The 26,560-nt window shown below is 58.6% G+C and overlaps 17 protein-coding genes across 17 annotated transcripts; 7 read left to right on the top strand and 10 right to left on the bottom strand.

Moving 5' to 3' along the window:
• Positions 1 to 45: 45 nt before the first annotated feature.
• Positions 46 to 867, bottom strand: BDZ90DRAFT_257514 (hypothetical protein; the record flags this gene model as incomplete). The annotated part of the gene is made up of 2 exons (XM_025507961.1): positions 46 to 75; positions 163 to 867. The coding sequence occupies 2 exons, from the start codon at positions 865 to 867 to the stop codon at positions 46 to 48; spliced, it is 735 nt and encodes a 244-aa protein (XP_025365045.1).
• A 388-nt stretch (positions 868 to 1,255) lies between these two features.
• BDZ90DRAFT_248044 (histone H3) lies at positions 1,256 to 2,486 on the top strand. The gene is made up of 3 exons (XM_025507615.1): positions 1,256 to 1,759; positions 1,840 to 2,122; positions 2,211 to 2,486. The coding sequence occupies exons 1-3, from the start codon at positions 1,624 to 1,626 to the stop codon at positions 2,311 to 2,313; spliced, it is 522 nt and encodes a 173-aa protein (XP_025365046.1). The 5' UTR covers positions 1,256 to 1,623; the 3' UTR covers positions 2,314 to 2,486.
• On the bottom strand, positions 2,097 to 3,342 carry BDZ90DRAFT_229457 (Prefoldin, subunit 3). Its single transcript, XM_025505073.1, has 3 exons — positions 3,004 to 3,342; positions 2,641 to 2,924; positions 2,097 to 2,567 (listed from the first exon to the last, which is right to left on the bottom strand). Exons 1-3 carry the CDS (start codon positions 3,274 to 3,276, stop codon positions 2,540 to 2,542), a joined length of 585 nt encoding a protein of 194 aa, XP_025365047.1. The 5' UTR covers positions 3,277 to 3,342; the 3' UTR covers positions 2,097 to 2,539.
• A 155-nt stretch (positions 3,343 to 3,497) lies between these two features.
• On the top strand, positions 3,498 to 5,956 carry BDZ90DRAFT_276900 (WD40 repeat-like protein; the record flags this gene model as incomplete). Its single annotated transcript, XM_025508964.1, has 2 exons — positions 3,498 to 4,352; positions 4,436 to 5,956. The coding sequence occupies 2 exons, from the start codon at positions 3,498 to 3,500 to the stop codon at positions 5,894 to 5,896; spliced, it is 2,316 nt and encodes a 771-aa protein (XP_025365048.1). The 3' UTR covers positions 5,897 to 5,956.
• On the bottom strand, positions 5,917 to 6,900 carry BDZ90DRAFT_276901 (hypothetical protein). The gene is made up of 3 exons (XM_025508965.1): positions 6,695 to 6,900; positions 6,381 to 6,596; positions 5,917 to 6,300 (listed from the first exon to the last, which is right to left on the bottom strand). Exons 1-3 carry the CDS (start codon positions 6,864 to 6,866, stop codon positions 5,972 to 5,974), a joined length of 717 nt encoding a protein of 238 aa, XP_025365049.1. The 5' UTR covers positions 6,867 to 6,900; the 3' UTR covers positions 5,917 to 5,971.
• A 113-nt stretch (positions 6,901 to 7,013) lies between these two features.
• On the top strand, positions 7,014 to 8,847 carry BDZ90DRAFT_229460 (hypothetical protein). Its single transcript, XM_025505074.1, has one exon. It carries the CDS (start codon positions 7,081 to 7,083, stop codon positions 8,662 to 8,664), a length of 1,584 nt encoding a protein of 527 aa, XP_025365050.1. The 5' UTR covers positions 7,014 to 7,080; the 3' UTR covers positions 8,665 to 8,847.
• Positions 8,820 to 10,114, bottom strand: BDZ90DRAFT_229461 (putative RKI1-D-ribose-5-phosphate ketol-isomerase). Its single transcript, XM_025505075.1, has 4 exons — positions 9,662 to 10,114; positions 9,506 to 9,569; positions 9,169 to 9,438; positions 8,820 to 9,088 (listed from the first exon to the last, which is right to left on the bottom strand). Exons 1-4 carry the CDS (start codon positions 9,903 to 9,905, stop codon positions 8,860 to 8,862), a joined length of 807 nt encoding a protein of 268 aa, XP_025365051.1. The 5' UTR covers positions 9,906 to 10,114; the 3' UTR covers positions 8,820 to 8,859.
• Positions 10,115 to 10,356: 242 nt separating this feature from the next.
• BDZ90DRAFT_257521 (hypothetical protein) lies at positions 10,357 to 11,528 on the bottom strand (the record flags this gene model as incomplete). Its single annotated transcript, XM_025507962.1, has 2 exons — positions 10,357 to 11,401; positions 11,500 to 11,528. 2 exons carry the CDS (start codon positions 11,526 to 11,528, stop codon positions 10,357 to 10,359), a joined length of 1,074 nt encoding a protein of 357 aa, XP_025365052.1.
• A 341-nt stretch (positions 11,529 to 11,869) lies between these two features.
• Positions 11,870 to 13,650, bottom strand: BDZ90DRAFT_229463 (S-adenosyl-L-methionine-dependent methyltransferase). Its single transcript, XM_025505076.1, has 6 exons — positions 13,491 to 13,650; positions 13,369 to 13,397; positions 13,062 to 13,286; positions 12,835 to 12,986; positions 12,204 to 12,757; positions 11,870 to 12,035 (listed from the first exon to the last, which is right to left on the bottom strand). Exons 3-6 carry the CDS (start codon positions 13,276 to 13,278, stop codon positions 12,029 to 12,031), a joined length of 930 nt encoding a protein of 309 aa, XP_025365053.1. The 5' UTR covers positions 13,279 to 13,286; positions 13,369 to 13,397; positions 13,491 to 13,650; the 3' UTR covers positions 11,870 to 12,028.
• Positions 13,651 to 13,810: 160 nt separating this feature from the next.
• BDZ90DRAFT_229465 (hypothetical protein) lies at positions 13,811 to 14,608 on the bottom strand. Its single transcript, XM_025505077.1, has 5 exons — positions 14,574 to 14,608; positions 14,468 to 14,511; positions 14,385 to 14,396; positions 14,211 to 14,309; positions 13,811 to 14,127 (listed from the first exon to the last, which is right to left on the bottom strand). Exons 1-5 carry the CDS (start codon positions 14,590 to 14,592, stop codon positions 14,044 to 14,046), a joined length of 258 nt encoding a protein of 85 aa, XP_025365054.1. The 5' UTR covers positions 14,593 to 14,608; the 3' UTR covers positions 13,811 to 14,043.
• A 182-nt stretch (positions 14,609 to 14,790) lies between these two features.
• Positions 14,791 to 16,050, top strand: BDZ90DRAFT_14228 (putative NSA2-involved in biogenesis of ribosomal large subunit). The gene is made up of 4 exons (XM_025503480.1): positions 14,791 to 14,914; positions 14,991 to 15,219; positions 15,293 to 15,928; positions 16,042 to 16,050. The coding sequence occupies exons 1-3, from the start codon at positions 14,844 to 14,846 to the stop codon at positions 15,779 to 15,781; spliced, it is 789 nt and encodes a 262-aa protein (XP_025365055.1). The 5' UTR covers positions 14,791 to 14,843; the 3' UTR covers positions 15,782 to 15,928; positions 16,042 to 16,050.
• A 155-nt stretch (positions 16,051 to 16,205) lies between these two features.
• On the top strand, positions 16,206 to 18,092 carry BDZ90DRAFT_225264 (hypothetical protein; the record flags this gene model as incomplete). Its single annotated transcript, XM_025504659.1, has 1 exon — positions 16,206 to 18,092. One exon carries the CDS (start codon positions 16,206 to 16,208, stop codon positions 18,090 to 18,092), a length of 1,887 nt encoding a protein of 628 aa, XP_025365056.1.
• BDZ90DRAFT_272911 (hypothetical protein) lies at positions 18,087 to 19,910 on the bottom strand. Its single transcript, XM_025508782.1, has 2 exons — positions 19,462 to 19,910; positions 18,087 to 19,387 (listed from the first exon to the last, which is right to left on the bottom strand). The coding sequence occupies exons 1-2, from the start codon at positions 19,858 to 19,860 to the stop codon at positions 18,332 to 18,334; spliced, it is 1,455 nt and encodes a 484-aa protein (XP_025365057.1). The 5' UTR covers positions 19,861 to 19,910; the 3' UTR covers positions 18,087 to 18,331.
• A 143-nt stretch (positions 19,911 to 20,053) lies between these two features.
• On the top strand, positions 20,054 to 21,587 carry BDZ90DRAFT_229468 (hypothetical protein). The gene is made up of 2 exons (XM_025505078.1): positions 20,054 to 20,709; positions 20,795 to 21,587. Exons 1-2 carry the CDS (start codon positions 20,088 to 20,090, stop codon positions 21,265 to 21,267), a joined length of 1,095 nt encoding a protein of 364 aa, XP_025365058.1. The 5' UTR covers positions 20,054 to 20,087; the 3' UTR covers positions 21,268 to 21,587.
• Positions 21,258 to 22,997, bottom strand: BDZ90DRAFT_229469 (ARM repeat-containing protein). Its single transcript, XM_025505079.1, has 2 exons — positions 22,026 to 22,997; positions 21,258 to 21,945 (listed from the first exon to the last, which is right to left on the bottom strand). Exons 1-2 carry the CDS (start codon positions 22,622 to 22,624, stop codon positions 21,318 to 21,320), a joined length of 1,227 nt encoding a protein of 408 aa, XP_025365059.1. The 5' UTR covers positions 22,625 to 22,997; the 3' UTR covers positions 21,258 to 21,317.
• A 137-nt stretch (positions 22,998 to 23,134) lies between these two features.
• BDZ90DRAFT_248064 (putative 26S proteasome non-ATPase regulatory subunit p58) lies at positions 23,135 to 25,197 on the top strand. Its single transcript, XM_025507616.1, has 2 exons — positions 23,135 to 24,444; positions 24,528 to 25,197. Exons 1-2 carry the CDS (start codon positions 23,193 to 23,195, stop codon positions 25,034 to 25,036), a joined length of 1,761 nt encoding a protein of 586 aa, XP_025365060.1. The 5' UTR covers positions 23,135 to 23,192; the 3' UTR covers positions 25,037 to 25,197.
• Positions 24,798 to 26,497, bottom strand: BDZ90DRAFT_276911 (PHP domain-like protein). Its single transcript, XM_025508966.1, has 2 exons — positions 26,179 to 26,497; positions 24,798 to 26,103 (listed from the first exon to the last, which is right to left on the bottom strand). The coding sequence occupies exons 1-2, from the start codon at positions 26,462 to 26,464 to the stop codon at positions 25,124 to 25,126; spliced, it is 1,266 nt and encodes a 421-aa protein (XP_025365061.1). The 5' UTR covers positions 26,465 to 26,497; the 3' UTR covers positions 24,798 to 25,123.
• Positions 26,498 to 26,560: the final 63 nt, after the last annotated feature.

The following is a 26,560-nucleotide window of genomic DNA, read 5'->3' on the forward strand; positions in this document are numbered from 1 at the left end:
CGCTTCAGCCGCCTCCGTGCTCGCGGTCTCTCTGCCTCGTTCTGCTCATCCACCGCGGTTCTTGAGCTCCATGACCTGTGCAAAGGGAAGAGCAGAGCAGGGAGAAGTCAGTTACGAGCTCCAGTGTATCGTCGTCTTGTACGCTCGTCTTCTGCAACTAACCAATCGGACCTTCTGCCTGATCATGTCGGCGAACCTCCTCCTATGGCGCTCACTCATCTTCCTCCTCCTCTCCTGGTTCGGCTTCTCATACCGCTCCCTACGCTTCAGCTCATGAAAGACACTGTTGCGACTCAGGATGCCCCTCAGGCGGGCAAAGGAGCGCTCAAAGTTGTTGTTGACGACTACGGTACGGCCTGTAGAGGGTGTGACAATTTGCGGCGTCCATTGGTGGAGGCGGCGTGAGGCCCAGGCTTGCTCTTGGCGCTCAAGGACAGACTCAGGAGAGGAGGTGTAGGATGGGGCGGAAGGATCGGAGTAAGGCGACGAGTATGGGCCTCGCTGTGAGGATGGGCTAGAAGAGGAAGAGGGGGAGAGGGCTGCTTGGACGTTGTCCCAGGGACTGGAGGAGCTCCCGCTTTGGCTGCCTGGGAGGGAAGCTGACGATGCTGACGAGGATGACCCAGCTTGAGAGGCAGCAGCAGTAGCTTTCTCTTCAGTAGGTTCCGATGGCGACGCTGCATCGCTCAACGGGCTGGCTGGTGGTCGCTGGTTGCCATCTTGGCGCAATGGCTGCCAGGAAGTAAAGCTTCGCAGAGGCGCCGCCGCTCGCAAGCTTGTCGATGAAGCCTGGGTGAGCAGCGATGATGAAGCTGCTGTCGGCGAGGCTGCTGCGATGCGCAAAAATGCCGACCCTGCTCTGAACATGGTCGCAGATTGGTGTGGGGATGGGTGAGATGCGAAGCTCTCAAAGTCACTCGCTCGAGAGGCGGAAGGAGCCACTTCTTGACATCGGACCGGAGCCGAAGCCTCCCAACGGCCTCAGCCTGTCACTCCTTGTCGCCTCATCACAACAGGATGCTGATTGGGTCAAATTGAGCCTTCAATGGGGGCAATCTCTGAGCTATCAGGGTGCCATTGGCCAAATTTGAGCTCTTCCCTCGCTTTGCCACCTGCTCAACCACAAATCACGCTGATGCAGACCTTGTCAACCTCGTGAGTTGACGCGACGCGGGAGGCGAGCGGTTGTCGACGGAACAGGCGGGCACGGCGTGTGGTGCGAGCGGGCCACAACTTTAACCACCCTTCCTCATCCTCACGAGCTCACCAGACAACGACAGCGGGCTTTTCCAACTCCTTGTGACCCATCATCATCCTCGAACATCGTTCGCGAGCATCCTCTGATACCCCAAGCGCGAAAAAACACGACTGCAATACCTGACCACGCTGCACAAAGCCATCCGCTTTCCCTTCTGCCAATTCATGCTCTTCGTCCAAGGCTGCCGCTCCCTCACAACATAGAGCCACCAGAGCAGCTTCAGAGACGATCAAAGCTCTTGGTCAGCCAGAAGCTCCCACAAGCAGCTGGCATTCCGAGGCCTCACTATTGGCGAGAACCCCCCTCGGCCTGCGTCCCAGTCATTCATTCGTTCATAGCACAGCAGCAAAACACCGTCTTGGCTCATGGCGCCGAGTCGTCCAGGCCCGTCTGGTAGTGGCTCAGGAAGCGGAGGAGGAGCGCAGTCGAGGAAGCCGCAAGCGAGAAGATCAGTAGGAGGCAAGGTACCGCGAACCAACCTACACGCCCAAGCGTCAGGCAGTGAGTCGACGCCGAACCCCCTCCCTTGTCTCCAACCTCACGCTCATGTTCACCTGTTCCCCCTCTTTCTCCTCTGCTAGGCAATCGCCCACCCAACTCACGCGCACCCACATCCAATCCGAAAAAGCCACATCGCTTCCGTCCGGGCACAGTCGCGCTGAGGGAAATCAAGCGCTACCAGAAATCTACGGACCTCCTAGTTGCCAAGCTACCCTTCGCGCGCGTGGTAAAGGAGGTTGCCGAGAATTTCATCACAACAGTCTACGATGGCGATGGAAGTGTGGGGTTGCGATGGCAGAGCTCGGCGATCTTGGCGTTGCAGGAGGCTACAGAGGCATATCTGGTGCATTTGTTTGAGGATGCGTGAGTGTGCGCGAAACACGACGAGGTCAAGCTGATTAAGGGTGACCTGCTGACTGACCCACCGGCCTCATCTTATCCGCACTGACAGGAACTTGTGCGCCATCCACGCAAGACGAGTGACGATCATGCAGCGAGATATCCAACTGGCGAGGAGAATCAGAGGGCATTGGGGTGGGGTGGGGATGGTGTAGCCGTGACGGATGGCTCACCGTGCGCGATTCTCTCTACTGTCGATCACCCTTTGCCCCTTTCTCTCGGTTCGCACTTCTCCCACTCCCCTTGCCCATCCCTCATTCTCGCCTTCCGCCTTGTATCAATGCTTCGATGACCAACGACCAATCGCATGTTACTGCTGTCACGCTTCACGTCGCAATGCTCTGCGTCTAGTGGTCTCAATTGACTCTGTCGCACCATGGTTCATTCTTCCGCGCCTTCCTTCAATCGTCTGTGCGAGCAGGGTAACAAGACCGGCGTCAGCTCAACGACCAGTCTCGCCGCGAATTTGGCGCACGACTCACCTCTCTCTCCTCCTCTTGACATCCCAATTATGCACCCTCGCCGTATTGACCTCCATGACGGTGATCTGATCCCGCAGGAAATCCAAGTCCTTCTTTGCCGCCTCTTGGCTCTTCTTTGCCGTTGCCAGCTTGTCCTGCAACAGGTCGCGTGCCTCATCTAGCGGGTACGACAGCATGACGTTTGCGCCCAGCCAGAGATTGACGTGGGTGAGTGGTGATACTGTGGCCTGGGTGTAGAGAGTGTCGTGAAGCTCGAAGTGAGTCGTGAGGGACTGGTCCGCTTCCTGCAGCGAGATGAGTTGTTGTGAGGGTGATGAGCATTGAGGTGTATCCCCCTTGCATGGCAACGTAGCGAGCGCTCACCCTGAGATCCCTCAAATGCTCCACCATCTTCAATGTCTTTTCGATATCCGGTATCTTCTCCTGCAGGCTCTTACTCCTCTGGAAGGTACTAGCCTCCATGATCTTGTACTTTTGCATTGTCTCTTGGAACTTCTGCAGCGTCGGTGTAACATCAGCGTCTGCTCCTCCGAGGTGTTGCTCCACGTCTTCGATAAAGGGCGCTTGCGGGATGCCTGAGGGTGAGGACTTGAGCTCCGGCTTCATTGACGAAGCTGGTTGTGAGGTGGACGCCATCTTGTCCAATTGCAGCGCTTGCTCCTGGGAAGATGGGTGGACGGACAAGAAGAGAAGGATCGAAAGTCGAGCGTGCGCTTGACGAGCGCTTGGGCCACGGCGAGACGGAGAGCGAGAGAGAGGCGGAAGAGAGAAAGGACGCGGACGACGAGAGAAGTGCAATCAGTCACCTGGCGTCCCTTGAATTCCCATTCACACTCCTCCCCACATCTCCATCGGCCATGGCAGAGGTGGCTCCCCCTCCCGCTGACCTCAAGGTCGAGGAGCAAGACCACCATGATGTTCTCTCATCCGCTGAAGCAGGACCCTCCAAGCCCACAAAGCCATATCGCTTCCAGCCTAGTCGCTACGCCTACGAGCCACCTCAACCGCCTCCGACAGACCACAAGGTCGAAGAGGAGCAAGCAGCCCAGGCAGCCGCTCAAGCAGCAGGCTACGAGGGACGTCGAATGCGACGCTTCCTACAGCGACGTACAGTAGACTACATGGGCGCATGGATCCGCTATAGAGAGAAGCGTCTCTTCTCGCGCAGCACGACGCGCGATGACTACTACCTCAAGCCGTCTCCACACCACGTCGTTGATCTCCTACCATCAGCCGCAGCCCGCTCGCCCGCCTCAGTCGTGGCTCCCGTGCTAGTCCACACATCAACCAACAAGATCCGCACACCAGTCAACGTAGTCACATGGATGCCCTCATCACGTCGCCTCCTCACCGGCTCCTCCTCCGGCGAGTTCACATTATGGAACGGCTTGACCTTCAATTTCGAGACAATTCTACAAGCCTGCGATCACGGCGTCCGTAATCTCGTCTGGTCGTCTACGGGAAACTTACTCCTCTCAGGAGATGCAGGTGGTACCGTGAAATACTTCCTCCCTAACATGAACAACGTGCTTGCGATTGAGGCGCACAGGGAGAGTGTGAGAGGGCTGAGCTTCTCGCCTGATGATCAGAGGTGGGTGAGCGGGTCGGACGACTCGTCGATCAAGATGTTCAACACCGAGAGGGGAGTGGAGGAGACGACGCTCAAGGGGCATGGATGGGATGTCAAATGCGTGCAGTGGCATCCGTTCAAGGTACGTTGGCACCCGCGCGCTCAGAGGAGCAAGCAGCTATCTCACGGACGACTGACATGACCTTTACTCCTGGATCATCGCAGGGCCTCATCGCCTCGGGAGGAAAAGACAACCTTGTCAAATTCTGGGACCCTCGTCGCGGCGGCCGTGAAATCGGTACCTACCACGGCCACAAGAATACGGTACAAGCCCTCTCCTTCTCCCCTGCGCACGTCTCCTCATCCGAGATCCTTGCAACTGCGTCGCGCGACCAGACGGTCAAGCTGTACGACCTGCGCATGATTCGTGAAGTGGGGACTCTGCGCTCTGCTGCGGGCACAAATGTGGATAGGGGAGCGGATCGACCTGGTGGCGGGGATGCTGGCGGAGGCAGCGCAAATGGTGGTGTCTGCTCTTTGGCTTGGCACCCTCACGCTCCCTTGCTCTCCTCGGGCCTCTCGACTGGAGCACTTCAGCATCATTCGCTCGCCCCATCTGCCAACCCGGAGCTGCCCATCAGTACAGTCGCTGCAGCGCACGATCAGAGCATCTGGGCCATGAACTGGCATCCCTTGGGCCAAATTTTGGTCACTGGGGGCAACGACTGTTTGACGAGGTGGTGGCAGAGGGAGCGATTGGAGATGGGGGACTTGGTGCATCAGAGCGCAGGGGAGGGGGTGAACGGGGATGGAGCCGCGGCCTTCGCTGGCGGAGGTGGTCAGGAGGCCAGCTTCGCAGGCGGGCTGCCAGGCAGACGCCGACCTGCATACGATGCGGATGATGACGCGGACTCATCTATGAGCTTCATCCCCGGTCTAGGGGGAGGAGCTGCCGCTGCGGCCCCTTCATCGTCGTCGTTCTCACCCTTCCCTCCATCCAATGGTGCCCCGCGTATGGGCTCAGGCGGTGGTGGACGCGCTCCCCTCCCTCCAGGCTTCGACTCAGGGCGAGGCGGCTGGGGCTCAGGAGGAAGGGATTCTTCAGGGCCTGGTGCACCACCGCCTCGTCCTCCGCACGCTACAGGGGCGAACATGGATGCCGGAGGAGTACGCGATGTCGGATGGGGCAGCAGATCGGGCGGAGCGCCCCCACCTAATGCTGACGCGGGGTACAATGCAGCGCCGCCGGGTGGTATGAACGGAGCGCCTCCTGGCTTCGGCATGGGAGGCGGGGGAGGTGGGATGCCGGGCCCACCGCCGTCCTTCAGTGGCGGGCAAGGGGGTGGTCAACAGGCTGGATCGGGCAGGGCGCCTCCCCCTCCTGGCTTCTTCCAGCAGCAGCAACCTCAACAGCAAGGCCAGCAGTACGGTGGCCAAGGTGGCCTTTACGGAGGTCCACCGCCCCAGCAGCAAGGTGGTCCGTACGGTGGCTACGGCATGCAAGGCGGCCCATCCCAGCAGGGCCAGCCTCCGCCGGGTATGGGAATGGGCATGATGGGGATGGGAATGGGAATGCCGCCGCCAGGAGCAGGATACGGTCAGCCGCCACCGCAACAACAGCAGCAGCAGCAACGGCCCTCTTCGTACGGTTACGGCGGGCAAGGGGGTGGCGGATACGGTCGCTAGTTGTTGAATATGTTCTGTACAATGCGGATGTAAGGATACAATTACAGTTGCCTTTCATGCTTCTTCGATGCTCCCTTACTTCTTTGAGCTCCCAAATCCTCCAAAACCCATCATAGCCATCATGGCTGCATCCTCCCCTCCTCCCCCTCCCGCATCAACGCCATTAGCCCCTCCCGTCTCCTCTTCCCTCTTCTGTCTCTTTCTCTCCCTCTTCTCTTCCCTCTTTCTCTCTTTTTCCTCGCGCTCCTTCCTCGCTATCTCCTCTACCCTGGCGGCAAAGTCATACTCCCGCTTTCCTGCGCCACCGGCTGCTACGAGGCGAGAGCGATGATGTTCAATGCGAGCTCGAACCGCTTGCGGGGTCGAGCGGTCTACTTGCGTCTTCTGGCCTAGGCGACGAAGATCTGTGCGACAACCAAGGGGAGACAGAGAGGTCAGCTCGCCTTGTCGTCTCGAGGTCATCGAGCTCGTGGCGCAGACTCACGACTCCTCCCATTCACATGATCCAGATAACCGATGCTGTCCTTGCACGTCTTCCTACACAGCTCGCAGTAGTAGCCAGGCCCTCGACGCCCTACTTGTTCTACGATCATCGTCTTGCCTACATTCTTGTCTAGGTCGAGGGCGGTAGAGCGAGCCTGAAGGGATTCCGTTGGAGCAGGGAGGTCCTCGTGCCTGCGGCGGGGAAGGGGTTTCAAGCCTGTGTGTGCGATTGATGGATCGGATCTATCAGCATGGGCTTTCAGACGAGGCGACGAAGATTGCTTGAGATGGCGAAGAGGTGCCACTGCCACTCACCCTTCTTTGCCCTCTGCTCATTCAACTCCATGTGCTCTCGCTCCCTCTTCTCACGATCCTTTGCGCGCTGCGCATACTCCTCTACATCCCATGTGCGGCGTGAGGGACCTACGCCACCACCATTGCCTGATGGCTTGCTGCCACTACCTGAGGCCTGGGCTGAGTTGGACATGCTTTGATGGTTGGGCGTTGCGGATGGAGGCAGTGGACGGAACGCGGACAGAAGACGAGGCGGCTCGACAGACCAGTCGAGGTGAGTGGGGCACAAGCGGCAACGCGAGCGGGCCTTGAGTTGAGTGTTGGTTGCATTGCAGCTTCCCTTTTGTCTCCTACCATAGACTCGCTATAGACCACGCCTCTCATCCTCGCACATACCACGGCGAAACATGACGACACCAGCAGGCGCTGATCCTGCCTTCGATGCAGGCGCGGTCCCTCCTACAGCAGCACCCTCTGACCGCAACAAGTTCTCCACTCTGCCGGATATCGACCTCTCATCAGTCGACGTATACGAGACTGCCTCTTCTCCCGAGCTCAAGCCTACGAAGCACACGTCCACTGGTCTGGGCGGCAGACGTGGTGGACGCTCTTACGAAGACGACGATGACGAAGACGACGATGATGATGAGGATGAGGAAGGCGAGGGGGAGCCGGGTTCGAGCACTAGGAGGCGTAATCGTCGCCAGGATGGCGCAGCCAATGACGAGGATGCCGCTCGTGCCTCAATAGAACGAACTGCTCTTGACACTCAAGAGGCCAGGCAGCGCTTTCAGGGTAGCACAGAGGTCCGCAGGCAACAACCTGGCCCCTCTGCAGCAAGGCGCAGGCGCCAGCAACTTCGTCGACCGCACGACGATTACTTTGAGTCGGACATATACGAGATTGAGGCACGAAATGGTACAGGATCTAGTAAGGCAGTGAAAGAGACACCGCTCGCTAGGCTGAGGAGACTCAAGGTTGAGGCAGCTGAACTGGAAGAGGAGCTCAATCAGCAGGCCGCTACTGGTTCGTCAGGCGTGGCAGGGGTCCAGGATGGGCAAGCCAGCGCGGAGGGAGAGGCAAAGGCTCGTCGAGGCCCCAACGAGCCATCGCCGCAAGCTATGCTTGATCACTTGCGATCGCTCAGGGGCGGGCTGGATGCAATGAATGCAGAAAGGGCAGAGACGCCTACTGCGGGCTCACTACAGCAGGCACGCTCCCTCCTCTCATCACTTGAGCAGCAGCAACAGGGCGTCAAAGACGGCAGCGCACCACCGGGACAATCACAGGCTTCGACAATCGCGCCATCAAGCTCCACGAGCGCCTCTCCTGCCCACCTCTCCACCCTGGAGACGCGTCTCAACCACCTGGAGTCGCTCATCGGCAGCAACCAAGGCGTCCTTGAGGAAACCCAATCACTTGCGCGCCCCTTACTCCCAACACTAGCACGGCTGGAGCACTTGGCCACCCTGCTCACACAGCCACGACACTTGGACGCCATCTCAAAGAGGGTCAAACTGCTCGTCGCTGAGCTCGACCGCGTCTATGAGGCGAGGAGAAAGCTGGCAGGACAGATGCAAGCGACTGCTAGCGGTGACAAGGCAACTACAAGCGACGTCGCTGCTACGGCAGGAGCGGCTACCACGTCAGGCCCGTTGGACCCCATCTCCCTGTCCAAACTGCAGGACCTCTTCTCCCTCTCCACCCGGCTGCAACCACTCCTCCCTCTCGCCCCATCTCTCCTCGCTCGGCTTGAGTCCCTCTCCACCTTGCATAGTGCCGCAGCGCATTTTGCTGCTGATTTGGATGGGTTGCAGCGCGACCAGGCTGAGATGGGGGAAAGGCTGGGAGGGGTGGGTAAGGGAGTTGACGAGGTCAGGGAGAGTGTCAAGGTCAATGCTGAGCTTGCGAGGAAGAATTTGGAGGGGGTGATGAGGAGGATGGAGGCGCTTGAGGGGAGGGTGAGGGCATTGAATGGGGAAAAGGCCTGAAGGTGCTGCCGGCGACTGGGCGCGGATTGCCTGCCTGCATTGCTGCACGAGACGCCCGACAGTCGTTGAGACAATGCTCACTCTGCCATAGCCAGCCAAGGTCACGCGTCTGCTCCCTGTCAGTCCCATCCTTTGAAGGCGCTTCATTAAGCCACGTCTGAGTCAATCTATTTTACACCCTCCTTATCTCTCCCCTCACGCGACCACGGGGTTCCTCTGAACATCGAAGCTGATCCCCTCCTTCACTTCCCCAGCTGCCGTCCTGCTCGTGATGGTTCCGTCCGCATTGCCAAAGTAGGCCGCTTTGGCTACATCGCAGAAGAGGCCGACCTCGACCACTCCTGTCATGAGCTTGATCTTGGCGAGGAGGTCGGAGGGGGAAGAGAAGGAAGAAGCCGGGAAGGGGCAGTCGATTACGAAGCCGCTGAGAGCGAGAGGAGGCAAGGAGGAATCAGCATCTCTACCAAGGAAGACATTGCGGCCTGATCGCCCGCTGGTACTCACGAGTTGTCAGTCACGCAAGGTCCAGCCTTGGCTCCACCTCCCATCCTCAGCACAGGCTTACCGCCCAGCGCCTCGAGCTTGCGCATAACGCTCGCGTAGGCGAACTGGGCCACCTCGATTGGCACGCCCTGGGTCCATTTCTGGCCGAGCTGAGGAGACTCTTTGCGGTAATCTGCCACAACGATGAAGGTCTTGGCTGCCTCGGCCAGGACCTTCTCGCGGAGTTGGCAGGCACCGCCGCCCTTGATGCAGTTGAGGGAGGGGTCGACTCTGCGTGCGAAGGAGGGAGAGGGATGAGCGAGGAAGAAGATAAGCCGAGCGGGAGTCTGGAGCTCACTCGTCTGCTCCGTCGATGGTGACATCAATGACGGGGAAAGAGTCGACGTCTCCGAGGTTGAGTCCTGCGAGCATGGTGAGGAGAAATCAATCGGTCAGGTCGTCGCTCTTTCCCCCGGCGTGTATGCCTGCCTTCCTACCAGCCGCGCCAACTCACCAGCTTGCACAATCAGCTCCTTGCTCTGAAAGCCCGTCGGCACGAACCACCTCGCCGCGTTGACCTTGGGCCCTTGCTGTACGATCCTCTCCACTACATAAGGGACAGTCGAACCGCTCCCGATGCCGACGACCTTGTGCTCGGGGAGAACGTGGTTGTCCACTGAAGCGTAGGCCGCTGCGCGCTTTGCGGCCTCAACACCTTCCAGAGGCTTGAGGACGAGCGGGGCCAAAGAGGAGGACATTGTGCGTGAGAGTGAGAGGGTGAGGAGGAGAGGTTGGGAGGAAAGACGCGGGCGAGAGGGAGAGATGGGTGGAGGGCAGAGAGAGGCCGGCGAAAGAGGCGAGATTGAGAGGCGACGGGGAGATGTGCTGAGCCGTGGGAGTAGCCTTGTGGTGGTAGTCAAGTTGCCGATGCGACTCGTTGATCGAATGAGCATGCACTGAAGTTGCGAAAAAGACAAAGAAAGACGATGCTGCGAAGCTGCGACGGACGGACAGGAAGAAGCACACATACAGCGCACGCACGCACGACAGCCCAGCTTGCTGCTCCCCAATGACGTCGCCTCGCTTGGTCGAGGCGCGCCACGCGTGCCCGCACCCGCTACGCACGCCCGTCTCGTCGTTGTGGAAGCGGCGATGGTCCGAATGAGATGATGGATTGCACAAGCGGACATCATCTCGTGGTGGAATGAGCTACCCAAAGAGTTGTCTCCGCATGCTCTCTCTGGTCTCAAGGCCCAGCGACTCCAGCTCCTGGCGCTCTGCCTCTGCCTCTGTATTCTTCTCTTCACTCCCTTCGTCCGGCCGTGACTTCATCGAAGGCAGCACTTCCTCGGCAGATCGGCTCCTCTCGTCCCAGTCTACGGCCTGCTCATACTGGTTGATTTCTGCAACTTGTCGTCTCTGTGGCTCTGATGCCGGATCGACCGCATGCTCCTGTGTCACCTTCTTGACCTCCTCTGCTGATCGTCTGCCGAGCCCGCCGCCAGTGAAAAGCCCTTTGATGGAGGTATCGAAGAGCGGTTCCGTGAGATCAGGCAGCCGCTTTGGTTCGGCTTGACTGACTGCAGGCTCAGAGCTCGCCAAATGATTTGCTACAGCCTTGAGCTCGACGGGTTGAGAACCCACGTGACCACCCCCAGTATCGTCGATTGGCTTGCTCCGGGAGACGAGCGGCTTGCTTACTTGGATATGCTGTTGCTCATGACTCTGAGGGTGCTGCGAATTAGTCAATCCAGCCTCTCCTCTCGCCTGAAGCCTGCTCGCGTCCTCTTTGACTGCCGCAGCTCGATGCCGCTCCTCTGCGCCCCTCTCCTTCGATCTGCTGGCCTTCTTCAGGACCCGCCTCATCTCTTCCACATTCAGCCAGTCATCATGCTCGAGGAGGCGTTTGCGCTTGTTCTCGAGCTGATGAAGGCTGTCTCTAGCTGTGTCTAGCTCGTGATCGCTCGCCTCGTCGTGGGCAGGCTCGCCACGATCAAGGCTGGGGTCTTGCGCAGGCAGCAAGATTTTGCAATCGACGTGGGCAGTACTGCTTTCGCCAGGCTTGTCGAGCGAGTGTGATCGGCGAGGTGTATCGAAGGCTGCTGGCTGGATGTCATCATTCTCATCTTCGCCCGACGGGCGTACGAGCGACAATGAGTCTGACCTGGCAGTCGTCACGCCTGGAGCACCGAGGGCGAGAGCTTTCTGCTGTAGACGTAGACGACGTCGCTCGCGAATGCGGGCGAGAGTGACCCTTGACGTAGTGATGGGAGGTGTATCAGAGACTTGAGCTGCGACGCATCACAATATTCAACCTCTCCCCTCTTGTTGAGGGCTGCGCTTCCGACTCACTTGGGTCCTCCCATGTTGTTGGCTGGCATGATGTGATACTCGAGCGAGGTGAGATCAAGATGCTACGGGCGTCAGAGACAAAAATTTGGAGATGAGGAGGACTTGCAGTGAAAGGTGGGAGAGCAAGGAGCGCGTCACGATGCGATTGCCTCGTCTCGACGACGCGACTGAGTCAGGAACAGGAAGCCACGACGTGCGGCAGGCAAGCTCATTCACACAGATGCAGACGAAGCAAGCACTGGCAGTCTGTGTGATCATATCTCGTCTATATGCACATCACGGAGGAGCTCTAGAGCAGCTCAAGAGTAGCTGAGTCGCGAGGGAGGGGTGCTGATTAGAAGGGAGGCTTGGAGGAGATGGTGATAGGGACAGACCGTCCTTTTGAAGGCAGCGCCTGAGAGGCTGACGTGGGTGGTAGTGGTGAGGGTGGTGGTGGTGATGGCAGTACATGTTGACCTTCCAGCCTTCAGCATCCTGTCCTACATCCTTGGCCCTGAACATCTAGTACCTGCAAATTGAGAAGCAGCGATTACGACCTGCAATCAGCAACGACAACGCCGGGGTAGAAAGGAAGGAGAGTGAAAAGAGTGAAGGGAAGTTTAGAAAAGAGTGAAAAAGGAAAGGCAGGGCAAGGACGCTTTTGCGGCCCTCGTCCGCCGTGGTGAAGAAGAAGACGACTGCTGCTCCTCCGCTTTCGTACTCACATCTTGTAGTCCATCTGTCCAGTACCCTCTTCACCCTGTCCATCGACCTGCCACTTGATCGAGATGTCCAAGTCGCGGTGGTTGCGCTCATTCGGCGCGACCTTGAGGCTACCCTTGATCTCCTGACCCTGCGAGAGCATGAGCGCACCCGGAATGTAGAAGACGGTCGACTTCCAGTGGGTATAACGGGAGTGAGGGCCTGTGGAGAAGCGTACGGGCTTGTGACACTTCTCGAAACCAATGTCAAACCATCCCAGGAAAGCGTGCACGTAGTCATTTCGGCTGGCGCGCATGGTGAAGTTGTTGTTGAAGGTCAGGTCGGCCTTGGTGCAGGTGGCCAGGTCGAGATGCAAGACCTTGGCGGGGTCGCACACGACGGCCTTGAGCTCGACGGTGTCTACGAGGGGCTCCTTGAGGGCAATGTCCTTGATGCACGAGTAGTCGAAGCCATACACGTCGTCCCAGAAGCCGATCTTCTCGTCCTTGTACTCTTGGTCCTCGACGGCCGAGAGGTAGAGGGTAGCAGTGTCCGGCATGAGGATACCGCCGGGGGCCTGGCGGCGAGATAGGTAGACTTAGGATCAGCAGATGCTCAAGTCAAAGGTGATCTACCGTTACGCTTGCTGCTCACAAGGTACTTGTCTCGTGCGTCGAGGACAGTGTCAAGCATGCTCTCATAGAGCAAAAAGTAGCCCATCCACTCGGAGATGATGACATCGACCTTGCCGTCCGGACCAAGGCCGAGGTCAACGTCCTCGAGCTTGCCCTTGACGAGATGAATGACTGACGCGAAGGAGGCGTGTGTGAGATGTCAGTCACCGATTGTCAGTTTGATGGCATTCGACACCTCTTCCTCACCATCTCCAAAGCCGTTCTTCTCAACGATGACCTTTGCCTGGTCGATGATGTTGCTCATGTCCACACCGATGACCCTCTTCGCGCCGGCCTTGGCCGCGAACATGCAGAGAATACCTGTGCCGCACCCAACGTCAAGGACCGTCTTGCCCTTGAAGAGGTGCGGGTTGTTGATGATGGCGTTGCGATATGAGAGGGTTCGTACCTCGTCCTTGAGCATCTCCTCGTCTACGTAACGCAGGGGGCAGGCATCGGGTGAAGTTAGCTCTGCAAGCTGAGCCGCGTCGACGTGGGTATTGGGGAAGCTCACGGATGCCATAGTGGCTGTACGAGTCGGCACTGCCAAAGGAGAAGGGCAGGGCAAGGGCAAGAGGAGCACCTCATCAAAGGTCAGGAGAATGTCTACGACGATGCGGCCTCTCTGGGGTGAACGCACTAGTAGTCGCGGCTGGTCATCTCGCCGTGAGCGACGGGCGCGGACGAGGAGGCAGCAGCAGCTGATGTCGATGCCATGTTGAGAGAGTAGTGAAACGAGGGAAGCAAAGGAAAAGGAAATGTCCCAAGGGTTGGGAAACGTGAAGGCAAGGGCAACGCCGACGGACGGCGAGGAGCCACGACGGAACACGGACAGGAAGAAATCTGCGAGAGACCAGACGAGCGAGATCTTAAACCACGTGGGAGCGCGGGGCGATGAGCAGCTCATCATGGCCAGTAGCATCAAGCGGGCAGAAGCATCGTCGATCAGGGAGGACGTCGAGCCTTCTGCCGCCTAACAGCTTGAATGCTAAGACAAGCTGGTCGTCGCCAGGCACTTGGCGCGAACCATCGGGCGCTTTTGGCGCCTGGTCTCAAGCGCCCGCTTCACGCCTCTGGACCGCGTCGCCGTCGCCCTAAGCTGCATGTCGCACTTAGCTTGATGATGGTAGTATTGCAAATCGTAGCGCCCAGAGCCTCGATCGCATCAACAGCCTCGCTGGGTACCCTCTTACTCCTCCTTGGGCTCCGCATCTTGAGGCGGCTTGCGCAGAATCGACTCTCCCCTCAGGCGTCCTCTGAATTCCCACTTGTTCTGAGACGCGGAGGAGGCAGCAAGGGAGGAGACGGATGAGATTTTGCGAGACTGGGTTAGTTGCGGGCGTTGCTGTCACTTACATCTGTCTTGATTGCCAGGTAGTAGGCGAGGGAAGGTACGGCGAGTCCCCAGAGGAGAATGGCACGAACCTTTGTCGGGGTGAAGCGGAAGCGCTCATACTGGAAGGGACATAAGGATCGGCGATAAGGTCAGCGTCTGCCTCAATGAAGGCGTACCTCCTGCTTTGAGCGTACCATGGTGTTGTGCTGTGACGAAAGGGAGAACGACAGGTGAGCTTGCATTACTAACGGTGCCATGCTGCACTCGTCGGACTCACCATCTGCTGCCATCGCTCAATGGACGGGTCCGCCTTGTAGGTATCTGTTTGGTCAGGTGAATTGTCAATACCCCGCTGAGCACTCTTCTATACCTGCGAAGCTCACGGTGGTCTCCTCCCGCCATGATGATTGCTAGGTTTCGTGGCTGTCAAGAAGTGGTGAATGGAGGTGTTGAGTCGACGGGCGGACGGACGACGTCGAGGGTGGGGAGCGGGCAGCCGGGCATCGGAACGGGTCCAAGTCCAAGTCCGGCTCGATGGGCGGGCGGGTTGGAGGCGAGTCGAGTTGGTGCAACGCCCAGCCACAAAATTTCAGGCTGCTGCTGCCGGCTATCATTACCACCAATCGCCACATCCCATCCCACACGTCCTCACGATGCCGCAGAACGACTACATCGAGGAGCACATTCGCCGACATGGTCGCCGAATGGACCATGAGGAGCGAATGTGAGTTGACCCGCAGTGCACGAACGATCGCTCGAGCAGCTCTGACCCATGCCTCTCTCCATCCGCTGGCTTTCAGGCGCAAGAGGGAGGCCCGTTCATCGCACAAGGCATCGGCCATTGCCCAAAAGACGACGGGTCTTAAGGCCAAGATGCTCAACAAGAAGCGACGTGCAGAGAAGATCCAGCTCAAGAAGACGCTCAAGGCTCACGAGGAGCGCGATGTCAAGCAGGCGTCGACGTCTTCGAACCCAGACCAAGCTTTGCCGACGTATCTGCTGGACAGAGAGGGCCAGAAGGATGCCAAGGTGGGTAGTTGCGGACATTCCAAGGGCATGGATGCTTTGATTAATCTGACGACTCTGTTCGCTGCTCGTACAGGCTCTCTCATCCGCCGTCAAGGAGAGGAGAAAAGACAAGGCGGCCAAGTACTCTGTGCCGCTGCCCCAGGTGCGCGGCATCGCAGAGGACGAAGCCTTCAAGGTCATGAAGACGGGCAAGCGCAAGGACAAGGGCTGGAAGCGCATGGTCACAAAGGCCACCTTTGTCGGGGAGAGCTTCACCCGCAAGCCACCCAAGCTGGAACGCTTCGTTCGCCCTATGGCGTTGCGATACAAGAAGGCTCACGTCACCCACCCAGACTTGAAGGCGACTTTCTCGCTGCCTATCTTGGGCGTCAAGAAGAACCCGCAGGGCCCACTCATGACCCAGCTTGGTGTTCTGACGAAGGGAGCTGTCATAGAGGTGAATGTGAGCGAGCTGGGACTGGTCACAACGGGAGGCAAGGTTGCGTGGGGCAAGTTTGCCCAGGTCACCAATAATCCGGAGAACGACGGGTGCGTCAACGCCGTGCTGCTCGTCTCGTCGTAGGCAACCACCAAGCTGCACCTGGATCCTGGCATCGTCCTCCATCTCCTTCACTCTCAAGCATTCCCATCTGGCCGCGTAAGACCCTAGCATTGTACTTTTACCCCTTCTCCCTTCTGTAATGACGACACAATTGCGACGAGTCGACCCGTGAGTAGCTTGATTGGCTCGAGTTACTCGCCCTGAGCGAGGGAGCGGCAAGAGACGATGCGGTTCGTGACGAGAGGTACACGCGACTGACCGGCCAAGGAGCGGCTCAGCAGCTTGTTGCTTCTTCATCTCCTCCCGCCACCTCCAATCTCCCACTCACTCAGCCTGGTGGCACAACAAAACGCTGGCATTCAGCCAGCCAGCCCACTCAACCCAGCTCCATCGCCTTTTAAGCCCTCACCGACATCACATAGCCACATCGACGGGGAACATCACGATGTCGCAGAACCAAGGCGACACCGAAGCGCGAACTCGCGAGGGACCGGCTGCGCTGAGCGACGAGCTGGTGATGTACGTCGACCTCGAACAAGAGTCGAACGGAGCAAAGCGTGAGCGCACAACCAATGCCATTGCTGAGGGGAGCAGTCTGAGAATGTACGACACGCCAGGTGACAAGATCGACGACGCTCCTGGCGCAAGCCACTCCGGCACTGGCAATGGACGCATTGCCAAAGAGCACGGCAGATATCCTGCGAGCAGCCATAATGCCAATGACAGCGCTAGCGACCAAGCCGTCCAGCACGGCAGCCAGAGCAACGTCGCCGACCAGTCTATGCACGACAAAGCCAGCATCGAGGCCATGATCGGCATTCAAGGAAGCGCTAAGGACAGCGATGACGAAGGGGCACAGGATCTGGTCGAGCAGCCACCTCTCGACAGTGGCCACAACCCGATCGAGCTAGCAGGCAACGGCACGGACGCTGACGCCATGGACAACGATAGCGGCGTCCAGATTCATAAGCAGGACAAAGATGTCGAAATGATCGACGCAGTCGCCGGCACCAGCGGCGAGGGTGAGGATGATGACGAACACCGCGGACAATCCTCGACGAAATCATGCAGCCCCAAGAGTGTGCGAGGCAGGAGAGCAGGCCGAGGAGGTCGTGCGGCGCGTGGCGGACGTGGCCGTGGCCGTGCTCGTGGCACAGCTCAGCCTAGTCATAGCAGCCGATCCACCAGGTCTCAGGCTGGTAGCAGCTCTCGTCAACAGCTTGATGAGGATGCAGGTATGGGTGAGGAGTCCGACATCACCGACCTGACTGACCTGACCGACCATCTCAGCAGCGTCCAGGAGCCTGGCTCTAGCGCCAGCATCGCTACACGTAAGGCTTCTCGTCCAGTACAGTCGAGCTACGAGACCAGCAGCGCCGGAGGCAGTAGCCTCACCAGTGCACCTAAGACGAAGGCATTCACCAGTAGCGACAAAGTTATCAAGGAAGAGCAGCATGCAGAAGGGCGAGGCCCCGTCAAGATGGAGTCGGACAGCGCTGTCGAGGCACCTGAGCTGCCCACCACCAAGAGGAACACCCGCAAGCGTGCCGCCAAGCAGGAAGCTCCTAACGAGAAGGAGGAGGACACAAAGCCGCAGACCAAGAAGGCGAGGCCTACTCGGGGCACAGCCAGCCACAAGACGATGAAGACGAGCGAGACCGACAAGGAGGAATCTGAGCCTGAGGTTGAGCCTGAGACGAAGCCCAAGGCGACCAAGAAGGGAGCAAAGCCGAAGGCTCCGAAGAAGGAGGAGAGCGACATGGAGGAAGACGACAAACAGATCGAGGAAGAGGGGAAGAAGAACGTCAGACCTCGCGCATCTGCCTCAAGCTCCTTCAAGTCGGGCAAGGTTTCCTGGATGGACAAGCTGCCTCAGCCGTCCCCTCCCAAGGGTAAGGACCGCAAACAGCCCGACAACGACGACTATCTTGCAGTGTGGCTCAGGATCTTCAGCAGCTTCGATGAGTGGGTACCCGGACAAGCCGTGGCAGCCAACAAGTATCAGTGGCTGGAGAAAGAGATGGGCATAACGACCAAACACCAGTACGGCCATGGCGAGCACATCCGCGCATCCTACACCAGCTTCGTCAAGAACGTGTTGCTCTTCGTCCAAGGAGGATGCAAAGATAAGATCAAGGTACCATCGGCTCCGACTGAGGACAAGAAGAAGATCAAGTGGGACAGGGTCGTGCGACTGGTCTTTGAGAACCACAAGCCGGCATGGAATGAGCTGAGGGCTGAGCGTCAGCTGGGTTCTAAGGGAAACGAACAGCTGAGGCAGGCAACGACGGCCGTGCTCGGTAAGATTGAGAAGGCCATCGAGAAGAAGTAGTCAGATTTGCCGAGGCGCAAACATCGTATCCAACCTCGATCTCCGCGTCACCGCCATCCGTCCGCCTCGTCGTCGTCAGTATCAGCTCGCGCCTGCTCAACGCCACCGATGAGAGGCAAAGCGGAGCTTTGTCGTCGTCATGTACTTCTCACCTCCAGTCATAGCCAATCAATCATTTCATCCCGAGTGCCAGCCTTGACGCGTCGAGTCAGATCGTCTCAATTGGTATCGATGGCTCCTCATTCTTCCACTTCTCTCCGCCACCAACAAATGACCTCCATCCCTTTCTGCACCTCAAACCCCTCCTCCCCTTCCTCTTCTCCCATACCAGGAATAGCATACATCCCAAAGATGGGTCCCTTCCTGCCATGCCCTCCCTTCTCCTTCATGTGCTTGACTAGATGGCTTCGCTCGTCTTTACGGAGAAAGGCTAATGGGACGCCTGCGTCCTGCTTCTCGCCGGTGATGGGGTCGACCGTTGTGAGGAGGCAGCGCTCGCACCTGGCTACTAGATGGAGGCAGGGTGTGGTGGTCTCTGGTGGGGAAGATGAGGAGGATGGGAGAGGGAAGTCGATTCGTGTCCACTGGTCCTCTTCCCAAGGGCGAATGGAACGATTTGCCTTCGCAGCTGCTGCTCCCTCCTGACTCTCGGCATTGTCATCGACACCTCTCAAGACGATGTTGGCCCTGAACCTCCTGATATTCAACCAATCCGCTTCACCTTTACCGGCTCGCTCCTTCCACTTCTCTCTACTGAACATCTTCTCGCTCACTCCTCTTCCACCCCTCCCATCGCTGCCGTCCTCAGCCTTTCCTGCATCCGCAATCCTCTCCTGTAGGTCTCCCAAGCTCTCCTTACTCGCAACAAGTAGTGGATATTCGTCCTGCCATTCCAAAGGTTGCGGGTCAGAGCGCATGCGAGCCTGCTCTGCCTTTCCAGCCAGGTGCGCGTCCTTGTATATGGGGAAAGCGCGACGTTCCCCCTCGGTTGATGGATCGAGGGGGGCGAACTGGATGAGGCGAACTTCGTAGCCTAGGAAGTGGGAGAGCCACGAGGATGGACTTTTCGACCATTGCGGAGAGGAGGAGGAGGGGAGCAGAGGGACGACTAGTCCATCAGCAGAGTCACCCCACATGGCTACTGAAGGGAGGACTTCGACGCAGTTGTCTCTTGTGGTACGATACGGTATCGCAATCGGTGGGAGGGAGGGCTGAGCGCCATCTGGCAGGCGCGCTTGAGCGGAGAGGGAGAGGTGGAGCCCATCTGCCTCTATGCTGGGCTGTATTAGGGTGAGCTGCGGGACAGGCCGTTTGGGCGTGGCGCATCAGCATTGCCCTTTCGTCGTAACATGGTCCGCTGCATACTCACGCGAGGCTCCTCCCTCAGACTTATCTTGTCCCACTTACCCTCCTCCTTGCCCCGCCTCACCACCATCCACCTCCTATCCAACTCCAACCCTTTCCTCCCAATCCTCGCCTTTTCCAACGAGATGGCCGCACAGCTTTTCACCGGATGTACCAAGATATCATCTACCACAGCTCGACTTTTCAATCGAGGCGGAAGAGATTTGGCTTTGAGCGGGCCTGCGACGAGGGCTTTCCGGAAAAGGGCGAGGGTCAAGACGAGACTGAGGATGGCGAGGTGGATGTGGAAGGATTGACGACAGTCCTCCCCACCGTTGCGAAGGCAATTGATGCGATCCAGAAGGCGCTGCCATGGTGGGTCGGGACTGCGGGAGGGTGCGGATCCCCACGGTGTGGTGATCATTGTTGCATTGAGGATAGCTTGTCGAGTGATGGTGTGCCAGATAAGGAGCATCAAATGCCTTGGCCGGTGCGCTGCGTTCAGTCCAATCTCCAAAGGCGAGTCGAGTCGCGTTTCCGTGTCGCCCTCCGCCGCGGCGCCACTCACTGATGCGACGGGAAGGAAGTTGAGCGAGTCGAGAATGTCGTCCCTCCCTCTCCGTCATCTTCTCCACCAACACTGGCGTCACCATGTCCTCCACCACACCAGCTTCAACAGACTCGTCCTCCCTTCTAGCTCGTCTGCATCCCTCACACTACCTATCTACCCACTTGTCCCACTCTTCCCGCCCCTCTTCCTCCCGCTCCCCGCTTGACTTCCCGGATGTAGACCTCAACCTCGGACCCATTGCCTCGTCCTCATCCTCCAACAGACCAGAATGGATCCCCTCTCCTTCGGCTCTTGCTCGTGTAGGGTCGACGACGGTCATCTGCAGCATCACGCCTAGCATTGTCTACCCGCCGCAGATGTCTACTCCTTCCTCAAGCCAGGCGAGTTCCACAGTGGTGCCTTCCATCAACCTTACCCCCCTCTCCTCGCCTTCGGCGGACTTTCAGAGCGGAGCGCCTTCCAATTTTGCGCAATGCACTACTGAGCGACTGTACGAGTTCTTGGACTCGAGCCTGCCCTTTGAGCCCGAACTGCTGCATATACCGACGGAGGGAGGAGAGGCAGCAGGGGCAGGTGTAGAGGAGGCCAAGAGGGGACCGCCGAGAGCGAAGTGGTGCTTGTTCGCTGATTGTACGGTCGTGGGGTATGATGGTGCGTTGCTGGAGACGGCAATGCTTGCTATTACGGCGGCTTTGAGGCAACGTGAGTACACGTTTGCATCGAGGCACCTCCTGTTCATCGTACTAACCTTTTCTCCCCCGCCCCCACCCCTCTCACTCCCTCCCAGTTTGGCTCCCCAAGTCCGTCTTTTCACTCGACGAGAACGTCGTCATCGCTTCACCCGCGGACTACTGGTCTCTCTCGGCACACATGGACTCGCTGCCTCTCGCCTTCTCCTTCGCCATCTACGACGAACAGCTCCTGGCTTGTCCCTCATCCTTCGAGGCGGATCTAGCCCAGAGCAGTATGGCGATGTGTTTGAGCGCTGAGAAGGCAAAGGAGAGGAAAGCGTCAAGAAGTGGCAAGAGGGAAGATACAGGCGACGAGTGGTCACTCTGCGCCATGCACTCGACGGGTCCACTACGAGCTACGAATGTCGCCTTGTCACCGGGCAAGGGCAAGCCACTGGGCGACGAGGAGCTCATTGCGAGATGTCTGGCATTAGCATCTGCGAGGGCAGGGCAGATTGCAGCTACGCTCCGAGCGAAAGAGGCGGACGTTGAGTCGGCGATGCAGAAGGCTAGAGGAGCGCAGCAATGAGATATAGACTGATGATATTGCAAGGCATACATCGCAATAAAGCGACTCCCCTACTCCACCGGTTGAAATTGGCTCGGATCATTGTTGTACGCCATCTCATCCAGCGCAACCACACAACTCTCCCTGACTACCCGAGGCGCCTGCATATCCTCAGCCCAGCGCTTGAGCTCCTTCATGACCTGCTCCGTCAAACTCTCCCCTTTGCCTTCCCCTTCTTCCCCGTCTTCCACCACAGCTCCCAAAGCCTCAGCAGCCTCGTGGCGCACCATCTCGTGCTCCTTGTCATCGCTCAGTACGCGCAGCATGGCCGGTACGCAGGCAGGGTGCGCCAGCTCGCCAAAGACGAAGCAGATCTCGTGCCTGAACAGAGCCGACTTGTCGGATAGGGAGTCACAGAGGGCCAGTACGGCCTCACCACCCTTTGCGAGGGTCTCTTGACGCTCGACGGCAGAGAGGGAGGGCGACTCGCTCGCTCTTCGAGCGGCGTGGACCACGTTACGCAGAGAGAACATGGCGCGATACCTGTCGAACAGTGATTGGCTGGGGTCGAGGAGGGTAGTGCGGTATGAGGGGATGGAGGAGAGGAGCTCGGTAGAGGAAGTTGAGGCTGCTGATGCGCCGGGCTGCTTTGAGGTGGTGACAGGGAAGGCGGGGGCGGGGTCGATCGGTGCGAAGGGGCTGCGAGAGGGCGGAGGTGAAAGCGTGAGCAATCAATCAAGTAAGTCTTGTCCACTATAGCGAGTGGGGGTGCGACTCACTTCTCCTCGTCCTTGCTCTTCGGTGCCTTCACCCCACTCTCGTATTGAATCTTCCTAATTGCCAGCTCGCAAGTCTCCCTCACGCTCACATCCTTGTCCTCTCGATACTTCTCCAGGATAGGCAGCGCGCCTTGATCTCCGATAGCTCCCATAGCCTCGGCAGCCTCATGCCTGACCATGGCATGCTCGGCCTCATCCTCGAGCACTTTGGTCAAGGTGGGAATGGCGCGCGTGTCCTGCATCTGGCCGAGGACGTAGGCCAGCTCGTGCTTCAACAGGGCAGAGTCACTCGAGGAGAGGGCAGAGCCGATGATGCGAATTCCTTCGGGCATGAATCCTGAAGGGGCGTTGTCGGCGGTGCAGAGCGACTTGATGCTAAAGAGGGCTCGAAATTGAGCGTCAAGAGGTGTGGGGGGTGATGGGGAGCAGAGGGTTGCCTCCAGCGTGGTGAGGGTAGGAGCTGAGCCCTTGCTCGACGAGGCTGTCGTATTATCCATCTGTGCGGTATCGACGGTCATGTTGGTGAATAGGAGGGTGAGCAGCGATGGATGGACAAGAAGAAGTGCAAGAGCGGAGAGAGGGCGGCGATGAAGCGCCATCTCAATTGCCGTCCGTTCGTTGAAATTTGAGTCGGGTGCAGGCCACAATCGCGCGAGCCGAGCCAGGAGCGACGGCTTATCCGCGACTATCAGGGTGGGTGGTGGCCACCGATGAGTGGTGGCTGGTACAAGGTCGCCGAGCACCTTGCAGCGACGAAGCAGGGGGCACACAAGGTGAGCAAGGCACCAAGTCCACGAGTGGTCTTGCTCGACATCTTTGTGTATCAGTTTGCCTAGGCATAGCCTCACGGGACCATCACTCGCCCGCAAGGCTCATAGAAAGTTCATTTGCCCAGCATGTTCACAGCAAGAGGGGAGAGGCTGCCACTTGTGTATAGCACTTGACTGAAATGAAGTCTTGGGCGACTTGTGTAGAAGAGAGCTTGAGGCATCGCCGCTCGAGTTGCTCGATGGCGCCCTCGACTGGTGGTGGCTCATGCGTGCGTGCGCGTCGGCTGCCGCGCGGCCTGGCCAAGGTGACGACGCCTCCATCTGGGCCGCTCCGAGCGCCTTTCCATCCTTCCTAACTCCACTCACCCCACACCTCACCCCCTTTCTCAACTTCGACATGGCGGCCGAAGATGTTGAAATGAAGGCAGATGGCGCAGCTGCTGCTGCTGATGCAAAGCCATCACAGACAACGCCAACACCTCCGCCAGTCCCGGAGCTCCTCCTGTCACTGCTGCGTCACAACCTCGCACTCCTCCACCGCTCCGTCCTTCATCTCGAGGCACGCTTTGCTGCGAGGGCATTGCGATCGCTGCCTACGGCTCGAAGGAGGATTTCAGAGCACCCGGATGTTCTTGCAAGGATCGTAGAGGAGGCTACGCCTGCAGAGAGCCATGTGAGGAAGGAGCTCCTCGCCTTCCTGCCTCAAGCCTATGTCCCGCAGAAGCCCCAGGCAGCTCAGCCTCAACAGCAAGCAGCCTCATCAACGGATATGGACGTCGATGAAAAGAAGACGGATGCGAGCAAAGAAGGCGAAAAAGATGGCAAGTCAGGAGAAGCAACCGCGCCTGCGCCTGCTCCTCGCGATCTCAGCGCAAAGCCCTCGCCCGAGGCCCAACCAGAGCTCGACGCCTACCTTCGCCTTCTGGCCATCACCTATCTCATCGACTCAAAGAAGGTTCCGCAAGCGCTTGAAATTGCACGCCTCTCTGTTCAGACGATCACAACCGCCAATCGCCGTTCCCTTGACCAAGTCCTTGCAAAGACGGCCTTCTTCCTCGCCCGCTGCGTCGAGCTCCACTCTGGCGCCCAAGGGCTAGCATCAGAGCGTCCTGCCTTGCTTGCGCTCCATCTCACCTCGTCACTACGCCACGACTCGGAGACTACGGCGACGGTCATCAATCTGCTGTTGCGCTCCTACATCAGCGTAGGCAACCTCTACGACCAGGCGGACAAGCTCGTCGCCCGCGCACCGTTCCCGCGCGCTCAGGCGAGCAACTCGAATATCGCGCGATATGAGTATTGGGTAGGCAGGATCAGGGCTGTACAGCTCAACTACACCGAGGCGCACCAGCACCTCCAGCAGGCTATTCGTCGTGGTCCTCAGCCCGCCAAACCTGAGCCCACGTCAGTGCCCGCTTCCGCAGCGCTTGAGGGCGAAGGCAAGGCGAACGGTACGGCCTCGGCCAACGCGCCTGCTACTGCTGCTGTCGCGCAACCGCAGAAGTCACAGACCGGATCTGGCTTCTTGCAGACGGCGCACAAGTTCCTCGTTGTTGTTGAGCTACTCATGGGCGATATCCCTGAGCGTAGCATCTTCCGTGTCGACTACCTCAAGCAGGCATTGGCGCCCTATCTCGAGATCGTGCAGGGTGAGTGCGCGCCACACGGGCTTGAAAGATCGACCTCATCGCATACTGACTCCCCTTGTTGCCCTCTAACCCCTTCGCTGCAGCGGTCCGCATTGGCGACCTCCAACACTTCCAACGTTGCCTCACTAAGCATGAGTCCCTCTTCCAACGCGATGCGACCTACTCGCTCATCCTCCGTCTGCGCCACAATGTCATCAAGACGGGTATTCGCATGATCTCCCTCAGCTACTCGCGCATCTCCCTCCTCGACGTCACTCACAAGCTCGGCCTCGAGTCTGAAGAGGACGCAGAGTACATCGTCGCCAAGGCGATCCGCGATGGTGTGATCGAGGCAAAGGTGGACCACGAGAAGGGATGGATGACCAGCGAGGAGCGAAGGGACGTATACTCGACCGAGGAGCCGCGCAAGGCGTTTGAGGCCAGGATTGAGTGGTGTCTAGGGTTGAGGAACGAGAGTGTCAAGGCCATGCGCTATCCTATGCATGGGGGCAAGGGGGACGAGCTTGCGAAAGCAGAGGAGGCAAGGGAGAGACAGAGGGAGATTGCTAACGCGGTTGCGGAGGGGGAGTATGAGGAGGAGGATGACGAGTAGCGGCGTAAAGACGGAGGCAGGACAGACTGCAATGGATATGGAGCAATGACGATGAAATCTGCTATGATGAGCGGCTGCCCTCGCATCTTATTCGCTCCGCTGCTTCTTCGACAGTGGCGCCCCCTGTTGCGCCATCTCCTTGCGCTTCTGCCCTTTAGCGTGATCCACAAATCCCATGTCTTTCGACGGATCAGGCGCCGACGATCCCGTAGCCACCTTGCCCTCTCCCGCCTCTGCCTTGTCCCCCTCCGCGCTCACAATCCTCGGCATCCCGACTACTCCTCTCCAGCTACGCCTGGTCTGTGCTCTAGCAAGCAATCCTGCGCATGTAGCACTCAGTGCCTCCCTCGCCCTCGTAGGGTGGAAGCCAAAGACGGCTGCCAAATTGACTACATCCGAGGGCGAACGAATGCCCAACACGGATCGTGCTCCAGACGACAGGATGACTCCCTTACCTCCCTGTGTTACTCGAAGCAGATCGCGCGTATTGGAAACGAGGTTGCGCAATCTATCCTCTCTTCTCAACCCTCCTGAACTCTCCTCCCCATGGTCCAACCCGTCGCTATAACACACCTCGAAGACGGCCCCATTGTCCAACGCCTTGCCTACGGTGCTGCGCTTCAGGTAGAAGGGCAAGCGTGGACTCGAGCTCAGATCGAGCGAAATGATGTCAAAGGATGTACCCGGTTTGAGTTCCGTGTGACTTAGGCAGGCGAGGTTGAATTGGTTCGAGGTGAGGGGTCGGATGGAGAGGATGTCGTAGCTTGCGAGGGTGGAGCCTGATTGGTGGAGATTGATAGCTCCTCCCCCTCCAGCGCCGCCTTTTGATGATGAGGTGCCCGAGTCGTCGACTATGAGGGTGAGTCGATTGAGCTGGGTGAAGGGACGTGAGGATGAGGGGGAGGAAGGGGAGAGGTGAGGGAATGCTGGGAGGGATACGGAGGGCATGTGAGAGGTCGGAGGTTGAGGTTTGGAAGTGTAGTCGGCGTCATAGAAGGGGTTAGTGTGCTGGCTTGGCTCGATTCGGTTGTGGATGGTATGATTGAGGGCGATGCAGGTGTAGCCGACTGGCAGCGAGGGAGGCACGAATGTCAGCCTATACTGCCAAGGTGCGCAAACAGGAGGAGCGTAGAGGGACTCACGATCACGCAGATCCTTGATCCGGCTGTGTAACTCCTGCTTTTCTGTCACTGGTATCCTGTCGAGAGGATCGACTTCCCTTTCCTTGCCCTTAATGCTGCTCTGGGTCGCCTTGTCCGCCTGCTGATTCTGCTGGTGCTGCTGTTGCTGTTGCTTGTTGGCCTTCTTCTTTTGCTTCTTGCTCAGCTCGCCGCCACCGCCGCCACCACCGCCACCACCGCCTCCAGCTCCTGAAGCGCTTGCAAAGAGCGGCGAGGCCAATGCGACATTGAAGTCGAAGAAGGCCATGAGCGTGGCTCGAGAGGTTGGTGAGGTGGGCTGAGAAGAAGCGGAGGCGGCGGCGGAAGGCGACGCTCGCTCCGCCTCGACTCGAGGGCGGACTGG

Source organism: Jaminaea rosea, assembly GCF_003144245.1.
Source record: "Jaminaea rosea strain MCA 5214 unplaced genomic scaffold BDZ90scaffold_1, whole genome shotgun sequence".
NCBI classification, from domain to species: domain Eukaryota; kingdom Fungi; phylum Basidiomycota; class Exobasidiomycetes; order Microstromatales; genus Jaminaea; species Jaminaea rosea.